General features: G+C 35.3%; 1 protein-coding gene across 1 annotated transcript in view; it reads right to left on the minus strand.

The window, feature by feature from the left end:
* The window catches only part of mRpL15 (mitochondrial ribosomal protein L15), a 61,457-nt gene that overhangs the window by 20,261 nt on the left and 28,786 nt on the right, over positions 1 to 12,410 (minus strand). Inside the window, exons 3-4 of the mRNA XM_089099808.1 lie at positions 5,473 to 5,630; positions 1,763 to 1,928 (exon numbers count right to left, since the gene is read on the minus strand). Coding sequence (XP_088955934.1) covers positions 1,763 to 1,928; positions 5,473 to 5,630 — 324 coding nt within the window. The remainder of the gene's footprint in view (positions 1 to 1,762; positions 1,929 to 5,472; positions 5,631 to 12,410) is intronic.

A 12,410-nucleotide genomic window follows, 5' to 3' on the forward strand; every position in this document is an offset into this window, starting at 1 on the left:
AGCTACAGTGATGACAGTGGTCAAATATGGCTCTGAAGCATGGACGCTCCGAAAAGCGGACGAAGATTTGCTAGATGTTTTCCAGAGAAATTGCTTAAGGATTGTTCTGGGTACCCGGCTGACTGACCGTATTTCAAACAATAGGCTATACGAAAAATGTGGTTCAGTACCGCTCTCTAGGGCTATAATGAAAGAAAGGTTGAGGTGGCTAGGGCACGTTGTGCGGATGAAGGATGACAGATTGCCGAAGATTGTTCTTTTCGGCCAACCATCTAGGGCTAAACGGAAAGCAGGTCGTCCCCGTCTGGGGTGGGGAGGACGTCATAAAGAAAGATTTAAAGGAAATGGGAACATCCTGGGAGGGTGTAAAAAGGGAGGCTTTGAATAGATTGTGATGGAGGAGGAGCGTGCGTAGATGTGTTGGCCTCAGGCGGCTTGGTGCTGCTGTGAGTTGTTAGTAGTAGTAGTAGTAGTAATAATGAACTTGTGTGCGAACAACACACAAAAAAAAAAAAAAAAAAAAAAAAAAAAAAAAAAATCACATGCTGAGCAATGGTCTGCATAGCGCAGGTTCCGACCTCCTGATTTTCTGCCTCTGGCCCGGAGTGCAATGTATGGTTTGGGGCAAATCATGCGACGCTTCCCGTGTCCCCCTCCCAGATAACCAAATAACCAAATAATCAGCGACACCAGGATTGAACCCATTTCCTCAGGATTTTAAGTAAAATCTAGTTTAGTTAAAATCAAATTTCTTAAAGACACAGGTTTTAAATGAAAAATAAATTTCAAATTTACAACCTGAAAAAGCAGCACTCAGGTTCGACCCTCAAATCCTCTAAATAGCCAGTGTTGTTTACACTTTTTAGATACTAAATTGTTTACATAAATTGAAAGTTCTGTCTAGATATTTTTAAGGAATAAATTTGTTTCTGTAAGGAACAGTTCGTCTCACATTTATCTCCTTACCTACTCCCCCCACCCCACCCCCCCACGAAAAATAAAAAAAAGTGACTAAAATAAGTTAACAGCAAGTTTTAAATCTAAAATTAATCACAAATGTTGCTCTTAATTCTGTATTATAAAAAGGAGAAAAAAAGTATGCACTTCTTATTTGCAAGACAGTCGTTACAGATCGTCAATTTTTTGTATTAAATGACGGAAGTACAAAAATGAAAATCTGGGTCATAATTCACACGATTTATAGGGCGATTTCTTCAACAAATCTTGTTCTTTGGGGTTGCCCAGTCCCCCCCCCTTATGTAAAGGTCATCAACATGAATGTAAAATTTTCTGATATACTTGGAATATATACAAAATATTTTTTTTTGTCAAAATTTTTATGCTATATTGACGAGTGTATAAGAATTTTTATGGATTTATTGGCATCCATTTGTGATGCTGACATTTGGTATTGCTCAAATTTATGATCAACCAAAATTTTACCGCAAAGAAAAGGAAGGAAAAGAAATTCCGTTATTTTTCATCTTCAATCATCCATTTTTTCTCTTCGTCTTTCCATCTTTTACAATCTTTGAAATACTTGGCGCATTCAACAGCTGTGATATAGTTAACCCAATAATTGAAAAAAAACTATACTTTCCATTTATTTGCTCTATCGTCTGATTTTTCGTGACATTTATCTTAATATTTATTATTATAATAGACATTACATCAGAATATTTATATGTTTATTATATTTATTATACTAATGTTTATTATAATGTCAAAAACAGTAGTTATAATTGACTTCTCAAAAATTTACCTCATCAGTAATTTGAAAACCATACTGTTTCTTTCTTGGATCTAGCTTGAAAAGTTTTGTATTGCAAATTTGCGTCACATCAATCGGTTCCTCTGGGTTAAGACGTCCTGTGTCTATTAACATCTGAATTCTATGCAACGATATAGGCAAATACTCCCTCTGAAGGCTGAAAAGGAAAAATAAAATCAAGAAAATGAAAATTAGAAAAAACATTTACGCAAATTTATAATCAAAGCTGTAGGAGGATGCGAGTTAGAAAGTACTGTAAGTTACAACCAAAATATCCCACACTCTACACACACAAAAATAACATATTTAGCATAAGTTCAGGTTAAAATAACGAACATATTCTCCTGAGATCTGCATAGAAATATTTCAACATTTCGCAAATTTATTCGCTATCGATTTAAAAAGCAAAAAATATGTTTCGATTAAAAAAGTTAGACTAAAAACACTCTGGTCACTAGCCTAATCCTCTTGAATTTGTCCACTTGTGTGGATAATGGGTCCCTACCGAGGCAAACTATAGAACATTTATATTAAAAAAGATTTGCCAAACAAAACGTCACTCTTCCTGAAACTTTTGAAGTCTTTAAAGTTTTGTGTCAAGCAGAGAAAGATTTCACACCTCAAGCACATCAACCTTGGCTTCCCGCAACAGCTTGGCTGGAATAAAAACACATTAGTCCTTTCTCTGTCTATGTGTTAAAATAAAGCCCATACAGTAGTTTTGATCTTTTTTGTTGGCTACTTACGCGTTTGTCATTTGTCTTGCATTTGTCAAGTCAGAAAACAGATTAGTCCAAGTTACAATAATAAACCTATATATAGCCTCCTTTTGATACTTTTGCACGAAGCTAAAAAAAAAAGAAAAAAGAAAAAAAAGCACAAGCAGAAAACTGACGATTCTGGCAAAAAAAAAAATCTAAGGATCTTTTTGTCACTAAGAAGAAAGAAAAAGACGAAAGGAAGAACACTCTAGAAGCATTTTAGCTTCTAAGGAGCAATTGTTTTCTAAAATCTGAAATTTCTCTTTGAAATCGTCTTTTTTTCTATTTAACAGTCGCAAAAAAGGTGCTGCATGTGTGATTGAATAATGAAATATTCACCATTTATTTAATTATCGAGCAAAATATTTAAAGCATAAATATTATAACAACATAATAACACTCTGGGCTACTCAAGAGCCTGACACAAGGCTGTTCAAACAGGCAGTTCAGTACACATTGAAAAACAAATATACTCTCATCCAAAATTTGACTCAATCCAAATTCCACTAATTAACCTATCAGCTTAAAGTAAAGTCACCCAATAACCTACAACATAAACCACCAAATACCAATCCATCATCATCCTCCAATTCCCAAACTACAGAAAAGATTGTAGATTTATATATATATTTTATCACTTTTTTCTCTTTTAAATTTAAAACTATTTTTATCATATAATTTATCCTTTATGTAATGCTTAAAATTATCCAAATCTTCATTATTCTTAACTTCAATATCCACATCATTCCCCAAACTAATACCTCTAAGCAAAAAGTATGTTTTGACTTGGACGTTATCACTAGCGGAGCATGGAACTTACTCTTCACTCGAATGTCGTGACAATGAAAATCTAAATTCATTTGGAAAATGTTCGCAGAACATCTTTGCAAAAGACCTCTAGCATGTCGGTACACAAATAAAAGGTTTAAAATCTAAGTCCAGCGGCAGGTAAAATTTGTTTTGAATATACCGTTTGCATACTGAATCACGCGGTCCTTTTTATATAGCATTCGAATCGCTTTATTCTGAAATATTCTTATCCGGTCATCGACAGATGGGAATGTTCCGAGCCACATCTAAGAGCAGTAGAGAATAGAGGAGTAAATCATTGGGAAATACAATAACCTGATAATACTGTGTGGTATATAATGTCTCAGGTTGTGGTTAACTGTCTAATAGAAGGATTTTCCCAATTGAACAGTTATTTATACGTCATAGAAAGGCAGTGTGCTCTTCGAGAATACCAATATCTCAGTTTTCTCAGGATGCCCAGATTTCGTGAAAGTGCCTGGGATACCTGTTCGACATGAATTCAACTAGCTATTTCAAAGGAAAACTGAAGTAAAGGGAGGTACGCGTTTCCAATTGAGCTACAGCAAGGAAATCCGCCGCAGGCTTGCTGCTACCTTCGTAGGCGAAATGACTTTTACTTCTTTCGGCCTGCATTTCATATTTTCGATCTTTACCACCAACCTTTAACGTCGAAGCTGCCTTCAGATTAAAATACCTAAGGCTTGCAAGAAAAAAAATCCCATATAAACCGAATTTTCTATAAAAGAACTCTTTTATTCTTCATTGGAATCTTTTTTAAATTTGCTTGCAATGCAAAAAGGTAAGCATTAACAGTTTCGGAGAGACACTCACCATTAGAGTTAGGTAAAATATTTGAACTCTATTTTTTTGTGTTTCAGTTCTGGAGATCTTGAAAACTAACTAGGATACTGCAAAGAATACATCAGAGCATGTTCACCAGAATATGTTCAGGAGTATGTTAACCAGAATTCATCAGTTTTGGAGATCTTGATAGCTAACTAGGGTACTGCAAAGAATACATCAGAGCATGTTCACCAGAATATGTTCAGGAGTATGTTCGCCAGAATTCATCAGTTTTGGAGATCTTGATAGCTAACTAGGGTACTGCAAAGAATACATCAGAGCATGTTCACCAGATTATGTTCAGGAGTATGTTCACCAGAATTCATCAGTTTTGGAGATCTTGATAGCTAACTAGGGTACTGCAAAGAATGCATCAGAGTATTTTCTTAAGAAAAGTATGTTCATTAGCATTCAGCAGTTCTTGAGATCTTGGTAGCTAACTAGGGTACTGCAAACAATACATCAGAGTATGTTCATTAGAATTCCTTAGTTATGAAGACCTTGATAGTAACTAGGGTCAGTAGGATATTACTAGACCAAAACCAAGCGACTTCCACATTTGAGCTAGCCTTGGGCCCCCTTCTGTATTTTTTACTTACTTTAGAACGTTTCTTCGTGCGTGAAAAAAAAAGATACTTAAGTTAAGCTTAAAAGAACTAAAGCTGAATCATCACAAGAAAAAGTCAGGAATCTTAGGAAAACAGCAGGTCTATCGCAAGTAAGGAGAAAGTGAAGAAGGAACAATAATACGAAGATTTCACTTGTATCAATCAAGCCATCTTTAGTGTTGAAACAAAAAAAAACCTAAAACATAATTAAATGAGAAAATAAAATATCAAATAAAAAACGAAATGAAAACAATAAAACCAATATATATATATACAATTAATACACCATGTCAGACATAACAGAATGTGATATTCACAATTAGCGAGATGTACTGTATCCTACTGCTATGTCCGACGTGCAGTAGATCTTTTATGTAAGATCTTTATGTAATTTGTTTTTCTTTTTCATTAGTATTTTTTAGATTATTCCTGTCTCAACGCAGAAGACACCTAGTTTGATTCAGGCGAAATATCGCTGTGATTGTTTTCTTTTCTTCTTTTTCTTCCTCGCCATAGACCTAATGTTTTCTGAAGATCTTTTTGTTTGCCTTATTAAACTAAAATTAAATTTTTTTTCTAGCTTCTTATGGACAATTTCTTTTAAAAAAATACTAGGTTGTAGAGATTAAATCGTAAGTGATCAATTGTAAAGTGAAAATTTTCAACATGTACTCACTGCCATCCCTTGTAATAAGGCTCCTTGGAAAATCTCATATAAAATGGAGTTTGCCCTCCTTCATGACCTAGCCTCATGTAAGCCTGTCTTTGCTCACTCCCTTTTTGGCCACATCCATGGGTTTTTCCACCATATCTTCCCCTGCATCTTTCTTGTTGCTACAAACAAAAATAAACTTCTTAATAAATAGGTAAAAAAATATATCCAAGAAATCAGACTAGATGGATGGTAGATATATGAACTATTATTTTCACCAAAACTTTCATGGTACCGCCAAATTTCTTTGGTATAGTCACATTATACAAGCATAGTCACATTAAAAAAAAAAAAAAAAAAAAAAAAAAAAAAAAAAAAAAAAAACGCTAATCAGTCCTCCTGATTTTCGCTATACATTTTTACAAAACTAGGTATGAAACTTTTCGCTAAACGCTGATGGGCACAGCGTACCGGCTGAAGTTTGTCAACAGGCACTGTAACCCCGCGCAGGAGTCATTTTCTTGTGGATTGAGGGGGGAAGGGTTTTGTGGAATGAGTGTATCAGAGATTTTCTTCCGAAATCCATGCACAGTTTCTCTCTTCTTTTTTTTAGAGTTTGCACTTTTACTTTGGCAGAAGCTCTTCATAGGACATTTCTGCATGTTTTAATACTATCATTAGAGCTCTTTCGATCCAGTCGCTTTGCTCAGTCGTCAGTCCAAAATGCCATACAGGAGCTGAATATTCCAGAATTGGGCGAATAAAAGATGTAAATATTCGGAGGAGGTGATCTGGAGGGGCTCCATGTTTCGACATAAGCTTGAGCGTCTGCAGCCCAGCATTACCCCTTTTTTACTAGACTAGATGTGTTTGCTTCCAATTTTAAATAACTGGTAATAATAACTTCCAAGAGTTTAATCTTCCTGACTTTAAGAGAATCAGAGATAGTTGGTAGAGAATTCGGTTCAGAAGAATTAAAAAAGAAATAGTTAAAATTGAAGATTTACTGTCATATTTGAACTGGAAGATTTAGTCTTCACGTTGTGAATTAAAATTTGAGCTTTGCTACATTCATTTGCTTCGCAAATTTCTCCAAGGGTAAGGTCGTCAACATATTTCCAGCGGTCTTCAGGCTCTTTAGCAATATCATTGATCATAACTAGAAAAAGAACAGGACCCAGAATGGTACTTTGAGGTACACCCCAAAACTGGCTCGGGTTCAGAGAAAGACTTCTTATATTTTAAAATTTGGAACCTATTTATTAAAAAACTCTGAATCAATTTCACAACAGCAGGATTCACTCTAAAATCAATTAAAAGCTTAGAAATTAAAATGTTATTATCAATCAAATCGAAACCCTTTTTAAAATCAATTGTAATTAAGTTTAGCCATTTACCAGGCTCATCAACATGCTTAAAAATAAAATATAAAAGACTGACTAGATAATGGGATGTTGATGTATTCTTTCTGTTACTGTACTTAAGAGGATCAAGCAGGGGTTCAACTTCAGTTTTTAGCCAATTTGCTACAAAACTTTCGTACATTTTTCTGAACAAAGGGATTAAACTGATTGCCTTCACACCATCGAAATTCAGTTCAGTATCTTTTTTAGGGATTGGAGTAACATACCCCGTTTTCCATATCTGTGGGTAAACCAAAGGAGCTGAAATGCAATTCAAAATTTGTGTTAGCGGCTTAACTGGTTAGAAATTGTTTCATCATTAGAATCTGAACAAAAATCAACACCACTAGGGGATTTTCAACAGATTCGTTTTATTTCCTTATAACCACATGCTAGGCTTTGATTCAAAAAGGTTATCAATTTTTTTGTGATAATACTCAGCCGCAGCTTTTCTTGTCATTTCACGTACTTTGTTTGCATACTAGCATTTCCTATTTTCCCTTCTTTTCTTAGTTGAATTTTATACTGAATCAAATCTTTACTGGAGGAACGTTACTGAAGCAGTAATGTTTCCAAACGTTTCAAAATTGATACAATACTTTTTTCATTACCAATATCTAACGTCATTGCTGAGCGCCTTTTTTCTTTTTTAGAGGACGTCTAAACTGACATGCAAAATCATCTTAGTTAAATAAAACGTCAGCAAAATCATCTTAGCTCAATAAAACGTCAGCAAAATCATCTTAGTTCAACAAAAGGTCAGCCGATTTATTTGCCAACTTTTTCGTTGACATTAAAAGTGGAATGTGGTCTGAGCCGTCAGCAAAAAGGAAGGTCAAGCCATAGCAAGGGGGGGGGGGCTAGAACTGACACATGTTAAACGTGTACTTCAAGTGAACGGTAAAGCAACCACAAGGGACAGCACTGCTGTGAATCAAAATGTTTTGTAGAGTGCAGCCAATGTAGGTCTTGACGAGGATGACCACGCTGTCTAATACCGAGTGACCTTTTTCTGCCTGTGCGAATGATTCCTTTTAACGTTTTAGTATCTTTAATATGATAATTGTCATTAATATCTAGTCGTGGTCATAGTAACGCTCTTTTGCTAGCCATTTGTTTTCTGTTTTTCTCTTTTTTCAGATAATGCTACATGTCAGTGTCTTTGTGCCTTGTTTCTCCAATAAAAGTTGCAAGAGTTACTTTTGGTATAAAAAAATGGCCCTAAGGTAACCACAAACCCCGTAAGTGCACATGAAGAAAGAAGAAATCTTTTCAAGCCTAGTTCTCATGTCTCCAAATATCTTCAACATTTGATTTCGATCAGTAATTTTAAATAGGGTTTGTCCCGGTGTTGGAGTCAAGCTTCGGTAAAGAAAGGGGAGGGCCAAGAAATAAAGTTTCAAGCAATCATGTCTTGGGCACTTAGAAGACAAGAGTGTAACTACCTTCTTTGCTTTGGGGCGAGGGAAGAAATAAAAATATTCTGACAAATCAAAAACCGAACCATGCTGAGGATTTTTTTAAAGCAAGTAAATAATATGTTCTCTCGAAAAGTTGAAAATTGTAGAAAAGCATCACTACAAATTTATTATTCTTCACATTAATTTATTGAAATGTATTTTAAGGAATTAAGTTGTGTAAAAACTGCTTCTGTAGAGCAAAGCGTCTAAAATTGAAATTAAAAAGGGGAAAAAATGAGCATCTGGTTCGAGAATGTCATTTTGCATATTTACTGAGCCAGTAAAAACTGTTCAATCTAGCATTCTCGTCTTTTGGAATACGTTAAACTGTCTATTTCTTTAAAAAAAAAAATGTGGCGAAAGACTGAAAGTGTAGACTGGCATATATGTCTCTTTTTCTTTCTTTTTCAAGGCCGGTATATCAGAGTATCCAAAAATATAAAAATGGGAAAAAACGACAGTATACACGGTATTTCTGGGGAAAGCGCCGAAAATGAAACAATTATTGATAAATAAACTTTTAATCTAGTTTAAAACAGAAAAGAGTAAATTATCCTGGTTCCAATTCTCTAGAGAACGGATGGTCTGGACGAGCTATTAGTGATGAAGAACGTGAGAATGAATACCGCAAAAACACCGCTTTTTTCATCGACAAGTGGCAACACTGCTATCGGTCAAGTGGCAACACTGGTCTTAAGATACAAGGCGAAGATAATTAGAAACTGATAGAGGGGAAATGCTAGATCTAGGACTTTGGTTTAAAATAAATTAAAACCATTATCACTACTGGTGCATCGTTGCCAAAAATAATCAGAAAAATTCAAAACCAGCGAGATGTTGTTTTATTAAAACTTTGGATTTAAAATTTATAGTTAATTCTTGGATTCAATCTCAAATTCCTATAAATAGGCTGATTGTTTAGGTTTTGGCAATCTTATAGTGATGATGAAATAATTGGTCTATAAAATATGCTAGTTTAAAAACAAATCATATCCAAACATATATATTTAGTTTTCGCTTTTGACGAAAATAGTGTTTTTTTTGTATCATAAAGCTATGATTGTAAAATTGCTGTAAAATAAAAAAAACGGTCAGTAAAATTGGGAAAATAAGGAAATTGATAAAAAATAAAATAAGGAAAATGATCCCTAGGAAATAGGTGCTCCTTTTAGGGCTAAAAGGCCGTCTGACTTAACAAAGAGATAAAATTGACTAAAAAAAAGGACAGTTAAAATTTTAAAGATTGGAATATTACCTGTAATAAAATTTTGTGTGTGGCTGAAAATAATCTAGTCTTTAACTGTACACACAATTTTATTTCGGGTAATATTCCAGAATATGGACATTTTATGCTAAAGACAAGGAAATCGGCACTGGTTTACCAAAACGGTGCCGAAAAAAGCTGCGTGTGTTTTAGGCTTTAGACAGGGTAACATTGCTAAAGACCCACAAGCAAAACGATATTGCTTTCTGAAACTATTTTTAAAAAAAGGTACTCTTTAGGCCCAAAAATACCTGTGGTTGGATTTTAACAGATTGTTCTTTCTAAAATGATCACGTGGAGAATTCTCCTTTTACATTTTTTCAATAGAAAACATCGTTTCAACCCCCCTCTGCTGTTAATAGCTTATGACATGAAATTAAACAAGTTAAGTCCAAATGCAATAAAAGAGTGATGGTCAAATAATCCTGAATATATAATCAAATCCAGGCAAACACAAAGCCGAAAAAAGCTCCAAGAAGTTACCGACCGGTTCTGGACTCCACCCGTTATTTGCCGAAACAAACCCAAGCCCTCCCCTCTCAGACACCCCCACCGTACTTCCCTCCCTCAGCATCATCTTGCCCCCCCCCCCCATATAAAGAACACTCCCAATTTGGCTTATTCCCAGATCAGCAGAAAACTTTTCTCCCTTCCCTTGCACATTATCCCCCCTGGCTACCCTATTAGTATGACTGTTGTCTAAGAGTAAGCAGGTAGAATGATCCATAAGCAACATCTCTATGCAAAGTTTCTAAAAACTCCAATAGTAAGACGAATTCAACCGTAGTTCCATGCCAACTTAATAACATTCCCGTAGTTTGTCAACTGTCCTCCTTTTCTCTCAAGCCCGGTCCAGTCCCGCCTTTTAATAATGCCCCAAAGCCATCCCCTTATCCATATCATCCTTCTCATACAGTTCAACCCGAAATAACTCCATCCTGAATTGAAAAAACTCCCAACACCCAAATCAGTTTAAACTTCCATCTTTTCTACATACCAATGGCGACAGCTTGAATTTTGACAAAACTACCAAACTCGAGGGTATCTCTGAAATTCATAAAACTAATATTAGTGCTGTGACAGAGGTTCAGTCCCAGAACCCAGATTTCCTAAAAATCAGCAATTATACTCAGTTTATAAAACTTTGCCCTCCCGATCACCCTCTCGGGAAAAAAGAGGGTGGTATATTATTTTTTGTCCGAGATGACCTCCAACCTAAACTCGTCCCCACCCCCAACTTATCAGATCATGATGAAATTCTATGGCTGAGCCTTCGACCGAAAGTACTTCCCCGCCTTTTCAATTTAATTGTAACCGCCGTCTTTTATCATTCCCCTAACCAAAGTATTGACCAGAAACGCAAATTTATACAACAATTTCTTATAAGTGCTGACTTTGTGTTATCAAAGTATCCGAACGCTGGTATTTGCTTACTTGGCGATGCGAATGACCTAAGGATAGACTCTATCTGCACCTCTCTTAATATTAAACAACTGGTTAAAATATCTACAACAAAAGGTAACACCTCTCTGGATGTTATTTGTTCAATCATGAGTAAGTATTACAACTTCCTACAAGCACTGTCATCACTAGGAGGCAGTTACCACTAGTGTCTTCTTTTTTCTCCCTCTTAAGCCATTGAACGTTCCTTTACTACCTCCATTGAGGTTTGCCATCCCCTCGTTGACACAGGCCTGTTTTTTTACCGATCTCGGCTTTCCAGTAAAAGGTTGTCTGACCTTTATTATTCTAATAACCTTGATGACAAAACTGTGATTTTTCACAAAGAAACTAAATGATTCCTACTCATTATGTTTCCCAGAAAAAAAAAATCAGAAAATGTTCCATTGATTAACCTTACATAAACAATCACGTAAATATGTTAATCTACACGAAAATAAGATTATTTAACAGGGGTAATTAAGCTCAAGCGAACAAGTCAATAAGGAAATTAAAAAGTCAAATTAGAAAAGCTGCCCCAACCTGCTATGAAAATAAAACACGAAATGTGCGCCCTGATCAGCCAAAGAAATGGTACTCTGATATTAAAAAACTTAACTGGCAAGAGTCAAAAACAACCACATTTCAGGTTCATATAAATGACCCTCCAAAGACCACAGCTAATGACCTCAATAAGTTTCTGGCTTCTATTGTCCAGAGTCTCTCACCATTATCTTACGTATTTCCAGGCATTCCTGATCCTTTTTCACTCCCACATAATTCTCCACTTGATGTAAAAAAATTGAAAAACTAAAACGATCAAGCATTTGCCCTTTATATATTCCTGTTCCTCTGATCAAAGCTTTCAGTGATTACCTCTCAAAACCCCTATCCACCCTGTTTAATGAAATTACCGAATCAGGACAGTTCCCTCAATATTGGAAACAAGGCTTTATTACCCCAATCAAAAAGAAAAATGGGAAGCCTGGCTTTGATGGTATTCGTCCTATTACCCTCACCTCAATTTTTTCAAAATTGTATGAAAGTTTTCTCTCAGACTGGCTTAACATGAAAGTCCTCCCCCTCATTGATCTTGGACAGTTTGGTAATCTCAAATCCACGTCAACCTTCATTACCTGATCCATCTTGTTGATACCATGGGTAAATTACTTGAAAAACCTAACACTTGGCTTAATCTGATTTATATTGATCTTCAAAAAGCTTTCGATTTGATTAACCACAAATTACTCATAGATAAACTTATAAATGAAGTCAATATTGAAACTTTCCTTGTTAAGCTCGTTGCCTCTTTTCTCTATAAGAGATATCAAGCAGATAAATATCTAAATTGTTTCTCACATCATCTTTTCATATTTAATGACATTCCTCAGGGGA

Source organism: Artemia sp. Qi Xiang Cuo, chromosome 14 (genome assembly GCF_049724085.1).
Source record: "Artemia sp. Qi Xiang Cuo chromosome 14, ASM4972408v1, whole genome shotgun sequence".
Classification (NCBI taxonomy): Eukaryota; Metazoa; Arthropoda; class Branchiopoda; order Anostraca; family Artemiidae; genus Artemia; species Artemia sp. Qi Xiang Cuo.